This window comes from Diceros bicornis, chromosome 19 (assembly GCF_020826845.1).
Source record: "Diceros bicornis minor isolate mBicDic1 chromosome 19, mDicBic1.mat.cur, whole genome shotgun sequence".
NCBI lineage: Eukaryota > Metazoa > Chordata > Mammalia > Perissodactyla > Rhinocerotidae > Diceros > Diceros bicornis.
The window spans coordinates 26,139,549-26,160,150 of record NC_080758.1 but is presented as its reverse complement, the minus strand read 5'-3'; the positions used below and the strand labels follow the sequence as shown (position 1 = coordinate 26,160,150).

The 20,602-nt window shown below is 39.7% G+C and overlaps 1 protein-coding gene across 12 annotated transcripts in view; it reads left to right on the top strand.

Moving 5' to 3' along the window:
• The window catches only part of CBFA2T2 (CBFA2/RUNX1 partner transcriptional co-repressor 2), a 166,136-nt gene that overhangs the window by 126,558 nt on the left and 18,976 nt on the right, over positions 1 to 20,602 (top strand). For all 12 annotated transcript variants that reach the window (XR_009222916.1, XM_058562912.1, XM_058562913.1 and 9 more), the window contains 5 exons: positions 4,156 to 4,245; positions 11,838 to 12,019; positions 13,273 to 13,526; positions 16,584 to 16,669; positions 17,941 to 18,136. Coding sequence is in view for 11 of the 12 variants with exons in the window: in XM_058562912.1 (XP_058418895.1) it covers positions 4,156 to 4,245; positions 11,838 to 12,019; positions 13,273 to 13,526; positions 16,584 to 16,669; positions 17,941 to 18,136 (808 nt within the window). In the remaining variant the exon portion in view is untranslated. The remainder of the gene's footprint in view (positions 1 to 4,155; positions 4,246 to 11,837; positions 12,020 to 13,272; positions 13,527 to 16,583; positions 16,670 to 17,940; positions 18,137 to 20,602) is intronic.

The following is a 20,602-nucleotide window of genomic DNA, read 5'->3' as shown; positions in this document are numbered from 1 at the left end:
ATGCCTCTTCCTATTCCTCCTGACAAATAGAGCAAAAAACCATGGACGTTATATATAAAATAAAAATAAGAAGACTCTAAAAGATGGAGCAAAGAAGGTGGATTGGCCAGTGACCTTGGGACCCAAGGAAGTACAGAGCAGTGAGTTCCCTAGGTTTTATGTTTTCATCATATATCCCGGATTGTGGTCTGGAGAAACTAGTAACCTGGAAACACTCATGAGCACAGACCAAGAAAAAAAAGCCTATTTCTATGCAGAGGACCAGGAAAGGAGCAAACAAGCAAGATAAAAAATGCTTAGACAATAACCACCCTATTGCAGCCAAACACCTCAGAAAAAACTGCAATAATGGGCACCCTTCCCCCTCTTATCAGAGGCCCACTGAGGAACCCAAACTTCCACCACTTCCCAACAGTAATGAGCCCCTCCCTCCTCACCTCTCCAAATCAACAGAGGTTGGGTGGAGAACTTAGGATCAAGGATTCTGACAGCATCGAGGATTCTCCTTGTCCCAATGGTGCAGTGTCAGAGGAGGCCTCAAAAATAGAAAACGGAGATAAGATCTAGTGTCTTACAACAGAGAACTCTAAATGTCCAAGATACAATAGAAAATCACTTGTCATATCAGGAACCAGGACCACCTCAACGGGAATGAGAAGAGATAACCAAGAAACATCAGCTAAACTGACACAAATGTTGGGATTATCTGACAAGCATTTTAAAGCAGCCATCACAAAAATGCTTCAGTGAGCAATTATCAACACAAATGAAAAAATACAAAGACTCCTCGAAGAAATAGAAGATATAAAGAAGAACTAAATAGAAATTTTAGAACTGAAAAATATAAAAAAATTGAAAACTCACTGATGGACTCACAGGTAGAATGGAGAGGACAGAGGAAAAAAATCAGTGAACAACAGAAGCTAGAACAATAGCAAAAACTACCTAATTTGAACAACAGAGAAAATGACCAAAAAAAAAAAATGAACAGAACCTCAGGAACTTGAATGAGTATAACAAAAGATCTGAGTCACAGTAGGAGAGGACAAAGAATGTGGAGCTGAAATCATGGCTGAAATTTTCCCAAATTTGATAAAAACCCTAAACCTGCAGATTCAAAAAAGCTGAGCAGGCCTCAAACAAGATACCGCAGAAAGACAGAAAATCTTGAAATCAGCGAGAAACATCTTACCTATAAGGAAAAAATTCCAGTGACAGTGGATTTCTCATCAGTAACCGCAGAGGCCAGAAGGAAGGGGTACATTTTTCAAGAGCTGAAAGAAAAGAACTATCAACCTAGAATCTTATATCTGTTGAAAATATCCTTCTGGAATGAAAGGTGGAGGGATCAAAATATTCTCAGGCGAAATTAAACTAAGAGAATTTGTTTCTGGCAGACCTACTCTAAAAGAATGGCTAAAGAAAGTTCCTGGGGCCGGCCCCAGGGCTTAGTGGTTAAGCGCACGCGCTCCGCTACTGGCGGCCCAGGTTCGGATCCGGCGCGCACCGACGCACCGCTTCTCCGGCCTGAGGCCGTGTCCCACATACAGCAACTAGAAGGATGTGCAACTATGACATACAACTATCTACTGGGGCTTTGGGGAATGAATGAATGAATGAATGAATGAATGAATGAATAAATAAATAAATAAATAAAAATTATAAAGGAAGTTCCTGAAACAGAAGGAAAATGATAAAGAATCTTGAAATATCAGAATAGATGAAAGAAAAATGCAAAGAGTAAAAATAGAAGTAAATGCAATAGACTTTTCTTCTCCTTTTGAGTTTTCTAAATTAAGTTTGGTGGTTGAAGCAAAAAATTATAACATGTCTGATATGGTTGTCAGTATCTAAAAGAAATATTTAAGAAAATTATATTATGAACCGGAGTGGGTAAGGTTTCTACACTTCTGTATCTTGATTGCATTGGTGATGACGTGAATATACACATGCGATAAAATGGCTGAGAACTATATACACGTCTGACCAGTGCTGGTTCCCTAGTTTTGGTATTGCACTGCAGTTATATAAAATGTAACCATTGGGGGAACCTGGGTGCAGGATACGTGGGAACCTATCTGTACTATTTTTGCAACTTCTTATAATTATATGAAAATTTTAAAAGATAAAAAAAATTTAGTCCCATATCTGTACCTGTTGTCTTCTAAGACCACTATAGATGTTACCCTTGCGATCCAGAGACCAGATCCCATAACCTTTTGCCTTTTCACGTTCTTCTGTCAGAAGCATCTTTCCCAAGGCTGCACTTGGACTTCTCTAGATGACACTTATGTAAAGCCTTCCTTGTCTTCCTAAGTCTGATTCAAACATGTCTTCTCTGTGTGCCAGTAGTGTCCTGCACATGTGTACTTCAATTATACTGTAATGAATAGCTGACTTGTCTGTTTTCCCACTAGACTCAACAACTTCCTAGAGTTCTTAGGAAAAAAAAAAACTATGCTCTTATTTATTAAATAATTGAATGAGAGGGAAGGATAACAGAGCAGCAGCTTATCATCCCTCTCAGATAGAGGATTGCCCTGCATCTACAGTGTATATAGACCCAAGTCAGTTTCTGTGGTCGATTTCTCTGTGCCACACAGTCCGTCCTTTCCCTCCTTTGTCTATCCACAAGAAAACTTAAAAGTCATTCGTATAATCTTTCCATTGATTTACTCTACTTGTGTTTACTTTGTGATGCCTGATTACATTCATTGTAGTAGGGAAAGAAGATCATTCTTTTTACATTTTTACGTTTAATGTTTATTCCTGATTACCAGTACCTTTGGTTGTGTTTTGCAACTGTCACGTACTTAAAACAAGTATTCAGTTAAAGTTAAAAGGATTTTTTGTCTGAAATGAGATAAACTGTGAATTTTCATTTAACATGGTTAAATTTGATATACTCTTTTTCCCTAAAGAGAAATGTTTTAATTTTTAATGAATATTAATATATTTGGAAAATCCAACATAATTTCACATCCAGGAATAACTGCTGTTGTAATTGTCCTTCCAGACGCTTAAAATACTATATAAATGTGTGTCATTTTCATAAGTGGATTGTTGGAAAACATACTATTCTGTTTCTGGTTTTTCACTTAACAGTATATTACAGACATTTTTCTTCATTAATGCATACAAATCTGCCCCTCCTTAGGTGTTCTGATTTATGACTGTATCATAGTTTTTAATGCAGTTTCCTGTTGGTGGACCTACATGCTCTTCATTTCTTATTAAGAAGCAGTGTTGTGCTGATGAATAATTTGTAGGATACACGTTACATCTTTGAACACTTGATGATTTTATAAAAATAAATTGCTAAAAGTGGTATTGTTCTTTCAGGGGAGCTATAATTCAGATTAATGCCCAGTTTTGTTTTATTTTTTAACTCATTTTTATACTATGTTTTAGGGAATTGAAATAAACATATTTTGTGAACTTTGAAGAAAATTTTGTTTTTGTACCATTGCTCTTAACAAAGGGGCTGAGAATCTTAGTTTAAAGCCAGACTTTTGAAAAAAATACAGGGGAAGTGCATATAACTTTCCTGGAAATACTAAAATCCTACCAATGAGAGTCTGCTTATTTGGAGGTGCTCTGATGTGCAAACAACCACTTGAAGGTAGAAGGCACCTATTGGGTTTTGTTTTGGTTTTGTTTTTGTTTTAACTTCTGATTTAGAAGATTTGGGGAACTGATGCTAGGAGGTAGGCAGAACCTCTGAAGAAATGAACCTCTGAAGAAATGAGGCTCTGAGTTGTTGAGTCTTCAAGTTATGTCCTGGGCTGATTTGGGATCTGTTCAACTGGAAACACCGTAAACTTGGTTTCCTGTGCCTGAGGCAGCTCGCGATGAACCCTTCAGTACAGGAGACCTGAGTTGCCTCCATTCACGGGTAGTGAGGAGGGCATTGCTCTGTTCTACAGCCCAGGCTGCTGAGCACAGAGGAGAATTTAGATTTGGGGTAGAAGAGAAAAGAAAATCAAGGAGACAAATTTCTTACTTAAAGGAAACAATTTGGTTAACCTTTGAGAGGTATCTGAGTTCACGGTAGTGCTCTTGGAATTATCCTTTTACTTATGATTTAAAAGGGTTCAGCACTATCAGACTTATATCAGAGGACTAGAAGTCGAACAATGTTATTTATCTTTTCAGAACTCAACAGTAACAATTGAAGAATTCCATTGCAAACTCCAAGAGGCTACAAACTTTCCTCTTCGTCCTTTTGTGATTCCATTCCTCAAGGTAATTTTTTTTCTTTTTTTTATTGATGTCTTAATAGTTTATAACATTGTGAAATTTTGGTTGTACAAATTTGTTTGTCAGTCACCATATACATGTCTCCCTTCACCCCTTGTGCCCACCCCGCACCCCCATTGCCCCTGCTAACCACAATACAGTTTTCTCTGTCCGTGTGTTGGTTTATATTCCACATATGAGTGAGATCATACGGTGTTTGTCTTTCTCTTTCTGGCTTATTTCACTTGACATAGTACCCTCCAGGTCCATCCATGTTGTTGCAAATGGGACGATTTTTTCTTTTTTTATGGCTGAGTAGTGTTCCATTGTGTATATATACCACATCTTCTTGATCCAATCAACAGTCGAGGGACACTTGGGTTGCTTCCACTTCTTGGCTATGGTGAATAATGCTGCAATGAACATAGGGGTATATAAGCCTCTTTGGAGTGTTGATTACAGGTTCATCCTTGGATAGATACCCAGTAGTGGGATAGCTGGATCATAGGGTATTTCTGTTTTTAATTTTTTGAGGAATCTCCATACTGTTTTCCATAGAAGCTGCACCAGTTTGCATTCCCACCAGCTGTGTATGAGGGTTCCCGTTTCTCCACCACCTCTCCCACATTGGTTGTTTTTTGTCTTGGTGATTATAGCCATTCTAACGAGTGTGAGGTGATACCTTAGTGTTTTGGTTTGCATTTCCCTGATGATTAGTGTTGTTGAACATGTTTTCATATGCCTATCGGCCATCTGTATATCTTCTTTGGAGAAGTGTCTGTTCATTTCCTCTACCCATTTTTTGATCGGGTTGTTTATTTTTTTGTTGTTAAGTTGTGTGAGTTCTTTATATTTTACGGAGATTAACCCCTTGTCAGATATATGTTTTGCAAATATTTTTTCCCAGCTGGTGGGTTGTCTATTCATTTTGATCCTGGTTTCATTTGTCTTGTAGAAGCTCTTTAATCTGATGAAGTCAGATTGCTTATTTTTTCTTTAGTTTCCCTAGTCTGAGTAGGCATGGCATCCGAAAAGATTCCTTTATGACCAATGTCAAATAGTGTGTTGCCTATATTTTCTTCTATGAGTTTTATAGTTTCAGGTCTCACCTTCAGGTCTTTGATCCATTTTGAGTTAATTTTTGTGAGTGGCGATAAGAGATGGTCCACTTTCATTCTTTTGCATGTGGCTATCCAGTTTTCCCAACGCCGTTTATTGAAGAGACTTTCCTTTCTCCATTGTATGTTCTTAGCTCCTTTGTCGAAAATTAGCTGTCCGTACATGTGTGGTTTTATTTCTGGGCTTTCAATTCTGTTGCATTGATCTGTGTCTGTTTTTGTACCAGTACCATGCTGTTTTGATTACTATTGCTTTGTAGTATGTTTTGAAGTCAGGGATTGTGATGCCTCCAGCTTTGTTCTTTTCTCTTAGGATTGCTTTAGCTATTCGGGGTCTTTTGTTGCCCCATATGAATTTTAGTATTCTTGGGCTGGCCGCGTGGCTTAGCGGTTAAGTGCGCACACTCCACTACTGGCGGCCCGGGTTCGGATCCTGGGCGCGCACTGACTCACCGCTTCTCTGGCCATGCTGAGGCTGCGTCCCACATAGAGCAACTAGAAGGGTGTGCAACTATGACATACAACTATCTACTGGGGCTTTGGGGGAAAAAAAGGAGGAGAATTGGCAATAGATGTTAGCTCAGAGCTGGTCCTCCTCAGCAAAAAAAGAGGAGGATTAGCATGGATATGAGCTCAGGGCTGCTCTTCCTCACAAAAAAAAAAAAAAAAAAGGAATTTTAGTATTCTTTTTTCTATTTCCATGAAGAATGTCTTTGGGATTCTGATTGGGATTGCACTGAATCCATAGATTGCTTTAGGTAATATAGACATTTTAACTATGTTTATCCTTCCAATCCATGTGCATGGGATGTCTTTCCATTTCTTTATGTCATCATAGATTTCTTTCAATAATGTCTTGTAGCTTTCATTGTATAGGTCTTTCACCTCCTTGGTAAGATTTATTCCTAGATATTTTATTCTTTTTGATGCAGTTGTAATTGGTATTATCTTTTTTTGTGTGTGTGAGGAAGATCAGCCCTGAGCTAACATCTATTGCCAATCCTCCTCCTTTTTTTTCCCCTTTTTCTCTCCAAAGCCCCAGTAGATAGTTGTATGTCACAGTTGCACATCCTTCTAGTTGCTATATGTGGACGCCACCTCAGGATGGCCGGACAAGTGGTGTGTCCATGCGCGCCTGAGATCCGAACCCAGGCCACCAGTAGCGGAGCGCACACACTTAACTGCTAAGCCACGGGGCCAGCCCCTGGTATTATCTTTTTGAACTCTCTTTCTGTTAGTTTGTTATTAGCATACAGAAATGCAGCTGAGTTTTATAGGTTGATTTTGTACCCTGCGACTTTGCTGTAGTTGTTGATTATTTCTAATAGTTTTCCAATGGATTCTTTAGGGTTTGTTGTCTGCAAATAGTGAGAGTTTCACTTCTTCGTTGCCTATTTGGATTCCTTTTTCTTGCCTAATTGCTCTAGCCAAAACCTCCAGTACTATGTTGAATAAGAGTGGCGAGAGTGGGCAGCCATGTCTCATTCCTGTTCTCAGAGGAATGGCTTTCGGACTTTCCCTGTTGAGTATGATGTTGGCTGTGTGTTTGTCATAAATAGCCTTTATTATGTTGAGGTACTTTCCTTCTATACCCATTTTGTTGAGAGTTTTTGTCATAAATGTATGTTGCATCTTGTCAGATGCCTTCTCTGCATCTATTGAGATGACCATGTGGATTTTATTCTTCATTTTGTTGATGTGGTGTATCACATTGATTGATTTGCAGATGTTGAACCATCCCTGCATCCCTGGTATAAATCCCACTTGATCATGGTGTATGATCTTTTTAATGTATCGCTGTATTCAGTTTGCCAATAGTTTGTTGAGGATTTTTGCATCTATGTTCATCAGCGTTATTGGCCTATAATTTTCCTTCTTTGTATTGTCTTTGTCTGTCTTTGGTATCAGGGTGATGTTGGCCTTGTAGAATGAGTTAGGAAGTGTTCCATCTTCCTCTATTTTTTGGAATATTTGAGAAGGATGGGTATTAAATCTTCTTTGAATGTTTGGTAAAATTCACTGGAGAAGCCATCTGGTCCTGGACTTTTATTTTTCCTCAAGGTAATTTTTATGAGATAATTACCAAATGTAATATATCTTCAACATTTCCTCAAGATCTGCTGGTGATCCCTGTTATGTGATTTAAATCAGGGCGGCTTGCCGTATTTTCATGACTTTATTTTATTTTGGGCTGCTAGAGAAATGTGAGGGCAGTCTGCAGATAAGCCTTATACTTGATGAGATGAGAATTACAAAAGTCTTCAGTTGTGGTCTGTATGCAGATGTTGCTGGTAACACATAGAAGGAGCAGGTCAACAGGGGAGCAGGAGGTGAGTGGGCCAGAGGTATAGGTATGGCGTGTGCGGGCTGGGCTCTTAGCAGAGGAAGTAACTGGACAATAAATCTTTTGGATGTAGCCAGAGGGTGAAGAGTGTGCATTATCTGAGAGGAATCTGTCAGGCAAAGGAGAGGCCTTCGCAGTTTGGATTTACCTAAGGACGGAAGAGCATGTGGAAAGGCCGTGTTTGCTCTCTCCAATCCCTAGTTAGACGGGCTTCTGATTTTGTCCTCTGGAATGTATGTTCCCTGGAACATAACTTTTGGGGACACTGTTCAAAATTGTGCTTACCTGATAAGTGAAGCAGTGTTAGATTTATATGTAATATGCCCCTTTAAAAAAACTTTTTATTTTGAAATAATTTCATGCTCACAGAAAAGTTGCAAAATGGTACAATAAAATTCCTTCACTCGGATTCTCCAAATGTTAATATTTTATCACATGTGCATTATTGTTCTCTTTGTCTTTCTATTTATTTTTTCCTCAGAAATGTTTGAGAGTAAACTGCAGACATGGTACATCTAAATACTTTAGTATAATTATCAAATCAAGAAATTAACATTGATAAAACATTATTATCAATAGACCTTATTAATGTGTCACCAAATATCCCACTAATATCCTTTACAAGAAAAGAAAAAAAATTTTTTTGTTTGTCCTGTATCTAATTCAAGATCATATCTTGCATTTCATTGTCATGTCTCTTCAGTCCACTTTAATCTGGAACAGCTTCTCAGCCTTTTATGATCCTGACACTTTTGAAGAGTACAGGGTAGTTATTTTATACAATATACCTCAATTTTCATATTTTTGATACTTCCTCATGATTAGAATCGAGTTATGCATTTTAGGCAGGACTAGCTAGTAAGTGGTATCACTGCGTGCTCTCAGGAGACGGAGATGTTAACTTGTCTCAGAATTGGTGATGTTGACTTTGATCGCTTCGTAAAGGCAGTCTCTGCCATGCTTTCCCACTGTCAAGTTACCATTTTTTCCTATTTAACTATAATTTTCAAAAACAGGTAAAATTATGACTCATACAGATAAAAAACGAACCCACATCGAAGATTTTATTTAACTCATTATTGGTGAGGGAATCAGTAAGGTCTTACAGCCAGTTCGGGGAAGAATCCACAGAACAAACATGTTTATAGATCAGGATTATTTTATTTATTTATTTTTTTTTTGAAAGATTTTATTTATTCATTTTTTTCCCCCCAAAGCCCCAGTAGACAGTTGCATGTCATAGGTTCACATCCTTCTAGTTGCTGTACGTGGGACTCGGCCTTGGGTTGGACGGAGAAGTGGTGCCCTGGGGCACGACCGGGATCCGAACCCGGGCCGCCAGCATCAGAGCGCGCGCACTTAACCGCTAAGCCACGGAGCCGGCCCTAGGATTATTTTATTTATTTAGTTAGTTAGTGAAGAAGATCAGCCCTGAGCTAACATCCATGCTAATCCTCCTCTTTTTTTGCTGAGGAAGATCAGCTCTGAGCTAACATCTATTGCCAATCCTCCTCTTTTGTTTTCCCCAAAGCCCCAGTAGATAGTCGTGTGTCATAGTTGCACATTCTTTTAGTTGCTGTATGTGGGACGCGGCCTCCGCATAGCCGGAGAAGCAGTGCGTCGATGTGCGCCCAGGATCCGAAGCCGGGCCACCAGTAGCAGAGCACGCACGCTTAACCACTAAGCCATGGGGCTGGCCCCTAGATCAGGATTATTGATATGAATCTGCAAACAGAAGTAAAATTGGCTTCTACAGTGGGCAAGGGAAGTTGGTTGAACCTCTACTGGTCATAATTTTATGCATGTCCATAGGCAACAGTTATTTTGCATTGCTATCAGTTGTCTGTAACTTGCAGAGTTGTAAAATAGTTCAAAGGCCATGAAAGACTGGAGTCAGATACCAGTGTGCTTTAGACCAGGCACAGTTTGGAAACCTATGACCCAAATCCAGCCCACACATGGTTTTGTGCAGCCCTGGAATGGTTGTTACAGGTGAACATTTGTAATGGATTTGATAATAGGGAAGAATAACTTTGAAGCCCAATTAAGCTACATGTTATCCTCAATCCATCACCCCTCCCAAAATAAATTCCATTTTTTTCATTAGTAGTAGAATGATAGTACAAAAAAACTATACCTCAATTGTGTTTGTAATTTGACTTTTGTCAGTAGAGTATTCGTGGAAATTTATTTTCTCCTGCCTTGTATATGAATACACATATAATATCTTCAATTTTGCCTCTTGATTCACAAAGCCTAAAGTATCTAGCCAAGTAAGTATGCCCCTTTTACCTCCTTTTACTTTACCTTCTTTTCCTAAGAAAATATAGTACCATCAAAAAGATGGGTCATCTTACCATTTTTTTTATAACTTGAAAAATTAGAGTAGGGGCCAGCCCGGTGGCTCAGCAGTTAAGCGTGCGCACTACCCTCTGGCAGCCCGGGGTTCACAGGTTCAGATCCTTGGCGTGCACTGGCACACCACTTGTCAAGCCACGCTGTGGCGGTGTCCCATATAAAGTGGAGGAAGATAGGCACAGGTGTTAGCCCAGGCCCAATCTTCCTCAGCAAAAAGAGGAGGATTGGCATCAGATGTTAGCTCAGGGCTAATCTTCCTCACAAAAAAAAAAAAAAATTAGAGCATAGCAGGCATACAGGAAAATGCACAGGTCTCAGCTACCTGGCCTGTGTTGTGGCTCTGTTCTGGTAGTGTTGAAGCCTTGCCCTCTCAGAGCAGTCTGTGGTGCCTTTTTCAGCCCCGAAACAGCTGTGCTAGTTCTATCTTGGTCTCTCTTCTGTATGTCAGAGCCAGTAGACAGTTATTTCCCTAAGACTCTGGAATCAAGAGAGATTTGTGGAATTGGTGTAATAGGAAATAATTAGCTTTTTGTTTTAATTCATCAAAGGGCACATGTCACAGATGTCTAAAGATCTGACATGGTATTTTTTTCAATTAAGTTTTTACAGTTGCTACAAGGTCGAGGTTATAGAACAGACTTAAAAAGTGTTCTGTATCATCAAATTCCCTATTCTTAACTCTGTTACTTTGGAAAACAGCATGAGGTAGGTTGTTATGGCAGCTTTTTGGTTAGCATTTGGGTTTTTGTCAATTTATTTCTGCTTTAAAACAGTCACTAATTATGGTGCCTGCTAAATTAACCCTTGGTAAAAGGATGACTACTTGCATGTATTAAAACTCTCCTTTTACTTGCTCATCTGTTTCCCGTGGGATAGAGACTTCTATTATGGGCTCAGTCTAAATTATTTTTAAATTTGGGGAGAGAAGTATAATTCTTTATTTTTTTTTAATGAAAGGGAATATGGGAAAAGTACATTTTTATATGAAGAAATTAGAGTTAAGTTTAAAGATGTATAGCATTTTTTATATGATTTGTCACCTTTCAAGTTTTTCTAAGTTTGAGGAGAAGGAAAAATAATCAGTACATGATTAATTATCCTTTTACAAAATAAGGAAACGTGCCCAACTAGGATGCCACACTATAGAAATAGGTTGTGCCCGTGTGTTACCTGTTTATCCTCAGAACCTAGTCTAAGGCTTGTTGCCTTCATTCCCATCATTCCCAATGCTTTTTTCAAAACCCCATGTTCCAACCAAGCCAGAATAATCACTGTTTCCGGAATTCCATGGTAGCTCTCAAAGATCACTGAAGGGAGGGTTGAGTAGTGCTATCAGAGATGAGCTGGGATTCAGAAGAGAGAAACCAGGACTTGTAATGATAGAGGAAAGAATGAACTCCTCCTTCTCCCGTCTAGGCAGTACTAATTCTCTGACCGAAGTCTTCAAAAATGTGTAAGTTTTTAAATTATTATGTTCAACAAACCAGTATTGAGCTTTGACTCTGTTACTAGGCCACAGAGGTAAATAAAGCACAGTCTCCTCTTTAAGGGGATTTATATCTTGTAGGGGCAAGAGACAAGTCAACCGATAACTCAAGATCAGTGTAATAGATGTCACTTTACTTGTAGAGAGGCCTGTGGAAACCAGACTGACATGGAGAGAAGGGCTTTTGTCTTGTGTCATCTGGTTTGTGAAGGCCTTTTGAGGTGATGAGCCCTGTTGTGTAGTGCTCAATGCTGGGAAAACTGCCTTCCAACCCCTGCCTCTTCTTTTCAAGGCCAACCTGCCCCTGCTGCAGCGAGAACTGCTGCACTGCGCTCGGGCCGCTAAGCAGACCCCATCCCAGTACCTGGCTCAGCACGAACACCTTCTGCTCAACACAAGTATCGCGTCTCCTGCTGACTCTTCTGAGCTGCTCATGGAAGTGCATGGAAACGGAAAAAGGCCCAGTCCAGAGAGGTGAGCAGAGAGGAGCTTTGTTGTTCTTGCTTTTCTGGAACCACTCTGAGCTGCTGCTTTGCTTGTGAAAGAAGGAGAATTTGATTACTGTGGTTATATATGGGTATGGACTCAAAATTTCTAAGGTTAGTTTTGCTTTGTCCCAATATTAGCCAGCAGAATGCTTTTCAAATCTATAGGCATAACTCCCAGACGTGAGTATTTTTCAAAAACTCTTCGGGTGTCTGTATACACCTGGTGAGAAATTCTGCTCTAGAACATTCTGTGGGTCCACTGCTCCAGAACCATAAGAAATACAATCTGCCCAAGGCATTTTTTCTAATTTGTGAAGTCTTGTAAAAGTGTAACAATTAATTATTGGTGCTTGTTTATGAATCACCTTTACTTTGAAGATTGAAATTATATTAATTCTGGAAATTTTAGTGTGTCTACAGCAATATTCTATGGTTTGTCAAGGAAGCAATAATTTAACAACAGTGGAAAGTTCGTTACAATTGAAGCTAAATGATTAAAAACCCTACCAATTCACAAGTGTATTAATTATGTGAGGCTTTTTTCTCCCAGGTGGAGAATTGTTTCTTTCTAATAACTGACCTCCATAGTAGCAAATTTGATCTCAAAATATTCCCAAACATAGTTGAACCCATGTTCCTCCGTATTGCTATCACATAAGAAAATGCTGTCATCTCCTTAGTTTCTCCTTTGCTTCATGAGGTTTAGATGTTTCTGCCTGGTTATGAATGGATTTGACCTCTCTTTTACTGCTGGAATAAAGCAGCAGTTTCCATTATCTGCTTGGTCCCTGAAGACATTCAGTTTCGGACATTTCAGTTCGTGCCTCATGTCAAAGCTTTGCTTACTGTTTTCTTTTCTTTCTTTCTTTCTTTCTTTCTTTTTTTTTTTTTTTTTTGAGGAAGATCAGCCCTGAGCTAACATCTGATGCCAATGCTCCCCTTTTTTCTGAGGAAGATTGGCCCTGAGCTAACATCAGTGCCCATCTTACACTATTTTATACGGAACGCCGCCACAGCATGGCTTGACAAGCAGTGCGTCGATGCACGCCCGGGATCCAAACCGGCGAACCCCGGGCCGCCGCAGCGGAGCGTGTGCACTTAACCGCTTGCGCCCCCGGGCCTGCCCCTCCTTACTGGTTTCTTGTTTGTGAGAGTGCTTAGCACAAAGTGGGTGCTCAGGAAAGGTTTGCATGAACACTTGTTGACGGGCTCAGATATGTACTTCTGGTTCTTTTACAGGAGGGAAGAGAGTAGTTTTGAAAGAGATACCATTGCTCCTGAGCCTCCTGCCAAGAGAGTGTGTACCATCAGCCCTGCTCCCCGGCACAGTCCTGCCCTCACTGTGCCCCTCATGAATCCTGGGGGCCAGTTTCATCCTACTCCTCCGCCTCTTCAGCACTACACCTTAGAAGATATTGCAACTTCCCACCTGTATCGTGAACCCAATAAGATGCTAGAACATCGAGAAGTTCGTGATAGACACCACAATCTTAGTAAGTGACGTAAGCAGCATGGTAATGATTTAACTTCAGATTGAATCCTTGAGTTTCTTTTCTACTCAGTGATAAAGCAAAATAATATCATTGTTGCTTTTTCCCACAGATAAGCTAAAGCAGTGTTATACATAAAAAAGAATATTAGAGTTGTAGTGATCTCATTTGAAATTGATCTTACTTCATACCTTCTTGCTATCATCATTATATGATAGAAGTAGAATTAAACAAATTTTTGGAAATACACAATGAAATATTTAAGAATAAAGGGGTATCACTTATTCTCAAATGGTTCAGAAAAAAATAGAGAATGATAAAGTAAATGAGGTAAAATATTAACATCTGGGAAATCTGGGTGAAGGGTAAATGAGAAGTCTTTGTACTATTCTTGCAACGTTTCTGTAAGTCTGAATTTATTTTGGAATGAAACATTTTTAAATTTAAGAAAGATGTAAAATATGTGGTCTTGGAGGTGAAAGTGCGTGGTTGTTTAGGTCAGGAGGTAAGGCATATCTAAATTTAAATCTTGGCTGTGCATCCTAACTAGCTGTGTGATCTTATGCAAGGGTCTCTGATCCTCAGGTAACTCAGTTCTAAAATGGAGATAACCACCACCTGTGCTGGGTCATTGTTACATATGGAATGCCTGGCACATGCCTCCTCTGTAACCATTAAATTTAGGAAGAAACAAAAAGGCGCCTAACAAACCTCACATGATCAGTTTTGAACAAGAGCTCTTGTGTCATGTACTCAAGTTTACTGCAGGAGGTTCTTTGGAATTTAACTGCTGAGCGTGTGTCAGAGCAGAGAACGAAAGGCTACCAGCTTCCAGGGTTTTCCCTCCATTTCCATTCGTGGGGTACCTTGTGGAATAAAAAATTGCAACACATTTGCCCATCCCTCTTCTGACTTAGGCTCACTAGCATTTTTCAGGAGCTTGGACCCCACAGTAGGACCCTGGCTTCCTGCAGTGGTGGCTGAATGGTGAGGGCCGTGACAGCAATGGTGTTCTCAGCTGCCAACATTTCCTGAGTCTTAGGTACCACGTAGACTGTGGTGTACATACATTATCTCAGTTAATCCTCATAGCAGTCCCATGCAATTGTTATCCCCTTTTAACAGTTGAGAGATGAAGGAACTGTGGCCAAAATCACATAGCTAGAAAGTGGCAGAGATAGGATTCAGACCCTGGCTGTCTGATGCCCAAAGCTTGGGCACATTGCCAGTATGTTATGATGCCTCCCTTAGCAGCTGTTCTGTATGATCCAATCCCATTTCTGCCTATGTCTCTCTTTTTATGTTAAAAACTAGATTTGCTGTTGATTTCTTCTATATTCATACACATTTTTTGCTAGTGTAATGTATTACTTTCTGAGAAAAAAGTATCCTAAAAACTAGCTATAACTGTGTTTTGGTCAGATTTTCCTTGCATTTCTAACAATTTTAGAAAAACTTTTTTTCATCTTGAAGTGTTCTACTTGAAAGACCTTTCATCCTCTACCTTCATGGTTTATTTCAGGTTTAACCATTTGTCTTCCAGGCTGATTACAGATTCCTTGATTTTCCCCAGTCCTCTTTTGAAAACGTATGCCATAGTATGTTTTCAGCTCTTACCAAACCATTTATTCCCCTGGCCCTTTGTAAGCAAATATGTTGTAACACCCTCTCCCCCTCCATTCTCCTAAAATGAAATTTATGGATACCATAGCCTACCTTAGACCCATAATTTTAGGATCAATATTCTAAAGTGTAATATATAAGAAAGTATTTTATAATATATTAGTTCTCAGGCATGACTATAGAAGAAGATATAATCAAATAAGCAGTTGCTTGCACAGAATACAACACCCATAAATTCAGAGTGATAACAGGTGTGTTATATTAACAATTCTCAAATACTTGGAGCAGTGTTGCAATATGTGACATGATTTTTCAAAATAGTGGAAACTCTTAATTTTATATTCCGTTGATTCACACAGTCTTTGCATTCCTGCAAATTTCAGTATATATCAAAACCATGCAAAAATTAATATTTTGGTAATACTAAGTTGTTTCCAAGTGCTTGCACAGTATCTACTCTAGTTGTAGTGGTTAAGCATTTGCATTGTGCTGTATCCTTGCTGACACTTAGTATTATCTAACAGTCTAATTTTTTATAATATATGGATATAAAATGCTATCTTAGTGAAGATTTTATTATTTATTATTTTTGTGTGTGTGTGAGGAAGATCAGCCCTGAGCTAACATCCGTGCTAATCCTCCTCTTTTTGCTGAGGAAGACCGGCTCTGAGCTAACATCTATTGCCAATCCGCCTCCTTTTTTTTTAATTCCCGAAAGCCCCAGTAGATAGTTGTATGCCATAGTTGCATGTTCTGCTAGTTGCTGTATGTGGGACGCAGCCTCAGCATGGCCGGAGAAGCGGTGCATCAGTGCGCACCCAGGATCCGAACCTGGGCCGCCAGTAGCGGAGCGCACGCACTTAACCGCTAAGCCACGGGCCGGCCCAGTGAAGATTTTATTTGCTCTATGTGACTAATAAGTTTGAGTGTCTTTTCATGTGTTTATGGACCATCTGTACCTTCCTGTCTGTGATATACCTATTTATTTCTGTGGGTTCCCCCCCCCCCCAAAGCCCCAGTAGATAGTCGTGTGTCATAGTTGCACATCCTTCTAGTTGCTGTATGTGGGACGCAGCCTCAGCATGGCCAGAGAAGCAGTGCGTCAGTGTGCACCCAGATCCGAACCTGGGCAGCCAGTAGCGGAGTGCATGCACTTAACCGCTAAGCCACGGGGCCGGCCCTACCTATTTATTTCTTTTGCCTCTTTTTCTTTTGGGATATTTGTCTTTCATAATTGATTTGTGGGAGTTTGTTATATATTCCGAGTGGTGACTTTTTGTTGGTTTTATGTTATTTGTGGGTCCCATACTCCCATCATGAATCCTTGCCTTAGTAGTGGTCTCATAGTTGGTATGAATGTGTGTGTATTTACTTGGTGAAATTCTGTTTACTGTATTCTTCCCTCTATCTTCAAATTTAATCTCTAATTTCTAATAGGTCTAAATGGAGGCTATCAAGATGAGTTGGTAGACCACCGTTTGACAGAAAGGGAATGGGCTGATGAATGGAAACATCTTGATCATGTAAGAATCTTACAGTGTATAATTTTCCTAAGTATTTATTACTTTTAATTCTTTTTTGTTAATTTTATTTATTTATTCTTTTTGTGTGTGTGTGTGTGTAAGGAAGACTGGCCCTGGGCTAACATCTGTTGCCAATCTTCCTCTTTTTGCTGAGGAAGATTGGCCCTCAGCTAACATCCGTGCGCATCCTCCTCTATTTTTTTTGTATATGGGATGCCACCACAGCATGGCTTGATGAGCGGTGCATTGGTCTGCGTCTGGGATTCAAACCTGTGAACCCCGGGCTGACCCCCCCCCCATTACTTTTAATTCTTAGTATTACAAATAGTAATTGAGTATACTGTAGAGTATGTGTGCTTAAAGTGAGCTTAACCAGAGCCACAGTGTCTTTGCAATAAAAGCTGATTTATCTACTACTCCCCAGCTGAAGAGCTAAGAGAATTCCCAGATCTTTGTGATGGGGTGATCGCTTCAGGTCATAACCAGGTGAAGTCATGTAGTATAATGGTTAAAAACATAGGTTTGTGAGTTCAGGTCCCAGCTTTGCCATTTCCTACCTTTGTGTAGTAGGCAAGTTGCTTCACCATTTTTAGCCTTAATTTTTGTATCTTAAAAAAAAAAGAAGCTGTATTATTTGAATTCATAAGAGAGTTGTAATAACATGTAAGGTGCGCCTGGTATATAGGAAATCTTAAATAAATGGAGCTTCTCCAAATACAAATGAGAATTAGTATAGTAGTACCAAATGTAAGCCTCACTTCTCTGTCCCAGTGGAAGAGAGATTCCCCTCTCACTAAAGAGGGAAGAGGAGATGTAGCATCTGCTTGAAATACACATACAGTAGCTTTTCCTTCTTGAGTGATGTTGTCTCTGGAGGTTATTTTTCTGATTGCGTTCTTATATATAAATCTCCGGCTTTATCAGATGTCTTGGTATGTTTTGGGCAGATATATAATGTGGTTACACCATAGTCTTTAAAGGACCATATTATATTGAGACTCTGGCTGCTTCAACCTTGAATCCAAAAAATATTATTTTGAAATTAAAAGAAAAAAATTAAATGTGTGCGTGTGTGTATATATATATATACGTATATATACGTATATATATAAAAAGAAGCAATGAGAAGTGCTTTCACATGTAAACTTGATGTTGCTAAACCTGTAAAATACTTAAACTTTCATTCTTTATAGTTTACCTGTTCTTGATATTTGACATTGGTTGCTTGAATGTCTTCACCTTGCCTTTGCCTGACTTCCTCTCTGGCTCAGGCCCTGAATTGTATTATGGAAATGGTAGAGAAAACAAGGCGCTCCATGGCAGTTCTGCGGCGCTGTCAGGAATCTGATCGTGAAGAACTCAACTACTGGAAAAGACGATATAACGAAAACACAGAGATGAGGAAAACGGGGAGCGAGTTGGTCTCCAGGCAGCACAGTCCTGGGAGCGCAGATTCTCTCAGCAATGGTAAGGGGAGAGTCTCACCTAACATGGCAAGGAAGGCTTTTTATATTTTACTTTAAAGGAAGATGGTACTAGATCGTGGAGTTAGAGACCCAGGTTATTATGAAGAGTAAGTGAGAAAATATGTCAAAGACTGAGTATCTGGCACATTCAAGACATATTGTCTTCCTCATGGAGAATGAGAATATTTGTGATTTTGTTCTTTTTTTAACTTTGTCTCTATATATGTGCTAGGTGATAATCAAAAGGTGTTTGGTTGTTAAATTCAGCCTGGCTGAATGTACTAGGTACTCTCATGTACATCACATTTATTCCTCATAGTAGCCCTGAAAAGTGTTTACCTCATCTTCCCTCCTCTTTTTCCTGCACCCCATTCAGGAAAATACCATTTATCAACCACTGCCTGACTGCTTCCTACAAAACGTTTTACTGTACCAAGCTGGGTTGCCTTTTCCCAGTCTGAAGCAGCAGAGATCAGAGCCACTGTTCTCTCAGTCCAGGGTACTTGCAGGACACCACAGCTATTCCCCTAAAAATGTTCCGTCACATTCACCTAGTAACCGAAAAGGTGCCCTATCCAAAGGCACCGCTGAGTGAGGGGCCCTCTCTGATCACTCTTTCCTCACCCACCCACTTTAAGTTCTCAGTTTTCACCAACGAGAATGAATGTCTTCTTATGGCAGACCTAGCGTGTTCGACAGAAGACGGCTGTTAGTCTCAAAAAGACTACAAAAATTGAGGCAAAGACACTGGTAACTAGGGGATCCCACTCCCCACCCCACCCGCAGAGGTGACTCTTAGGCCAGCCATAGATTGGCACCATTGTGGGATATCTAGCACAGCAAGACATCAAAGAATACTTGCAGTGTGATTCTTTTTATAAAAACTTCAAAGCTAATCCTCAGGTATCCCTCACCGTCTGAACCTTCACAAATATTCCCTGTAACAGCTTGCAGAAAGTTCATCATCCAAATCACAGACCTTCCATCAATGAGTCTGCCTCCATGCAGCTAAGAAGGCACAGAATGCAGTGAGCTGTGGTCACGAGTCAGCTCTTCTCCAGCCAGGATTGCAGGTCTTGCTAGTGCCGTTTAAACATGGCTTTGATTAACCTCTACTCATCTTTTTCACCTTTTGCTTGAGGGTTTAGCTAGGGTGACTGTATGTTCGGATTTGGCAGGGACATTTGTAGTTTATGCCTGTTATCCTGTCATAATTGTTACTGGTATCTCCCCCGCTCTCAAAAATGAGGACAATTGGGATGATCAATTATATTGTCACTCTAGGTTTAGCTCTTCGTGGATCCCAGTGTTTCCTTCTCTGTTTTCTTAGGTCACTGTCAATCTGTCTGACTTAGTATCTTTTAGTGTCTTTATTTGTGCATATTATACATATTTAGTGTTTTAATTTCACTGTTGATTTCTCTTATAGTACATGGTTATTGCAGTGTAGAAAGAAAGCATAATTCATATCCTAAACAAGCGTGCTATTCAAAATGTGGACCAAAACCACTCCAGAAACTACTTGTTACTGGTCTGTGATGATGTGACGTGCTTGCCTCAGGATGTGTTGGGCACCATTTGCTTCACTTTGAGAAGAGTCTTCTAAACTAACAGTGTGCTTAGAGACATAATTGTTTTGCATTCTGGCATAAGTTCTATATCTCTTCATGGACCAATAACAGTTTGCAGACCAGCGCTTTGAGTAGCACTAGTAGTGTAGTAGTCCTACAGTGGGCAGTTTTCTTGGGCATAGCACGCAATATACTCACCAATGACTTTTAAATAATTAGTGGGTGTGTTTTTCTTTTTCTTTTTTTTGCTGAGGAAGATTTTTCTTAAGCTAACATCTGGTGCCAATCTTCCTCTTTTTGCTTGAGGAAGATTTGCCCTGAGCTAACATCTGTGCCAATCTTCCTCTATTTTGTATGTGGTTCACCACCACAGCATGGCCGCAGACAAGTGGTGTAGGTCTGCACTCGGGAACCAAACCCAGGCTGCCGAAGTGGAGCGCGCCGAACTTAACCACTAGGCCACAGGGCTGGCCCCAATAATTAGTGTTTTAAATGTTTGGGGTTATGCAGAAACCCCTGGTGGATTGTTATTTAAGTATTTAGTATTTAAGTGTTTTGGTGACTTGGAGAGAAATCAACTAGAGACTAGATAGCATTATTACTTTTCCCATTTAAAATAATGAAATACCAGATCTCTCTATCTGAAAATTTGTGATTCACGGTATTTTCAGGAACAGATTTTGTTCAGACACCAAGGGATATATTTTGGTATTTTATCTAAGGATGCATAAATAAGTACAAAAACCATAAGGAAAAACAAGAAAATAATTATTTTAGAATTTGGGAGAGTGGTTTCCTCTAGGGTGTAGGGTGGAGGATATAGATGATATAGAGTGCAAAGTGAGCTCTCATCATCTTGATCAGCTGTTCTCAAGACAGGATTGCAAGTCTGGCTA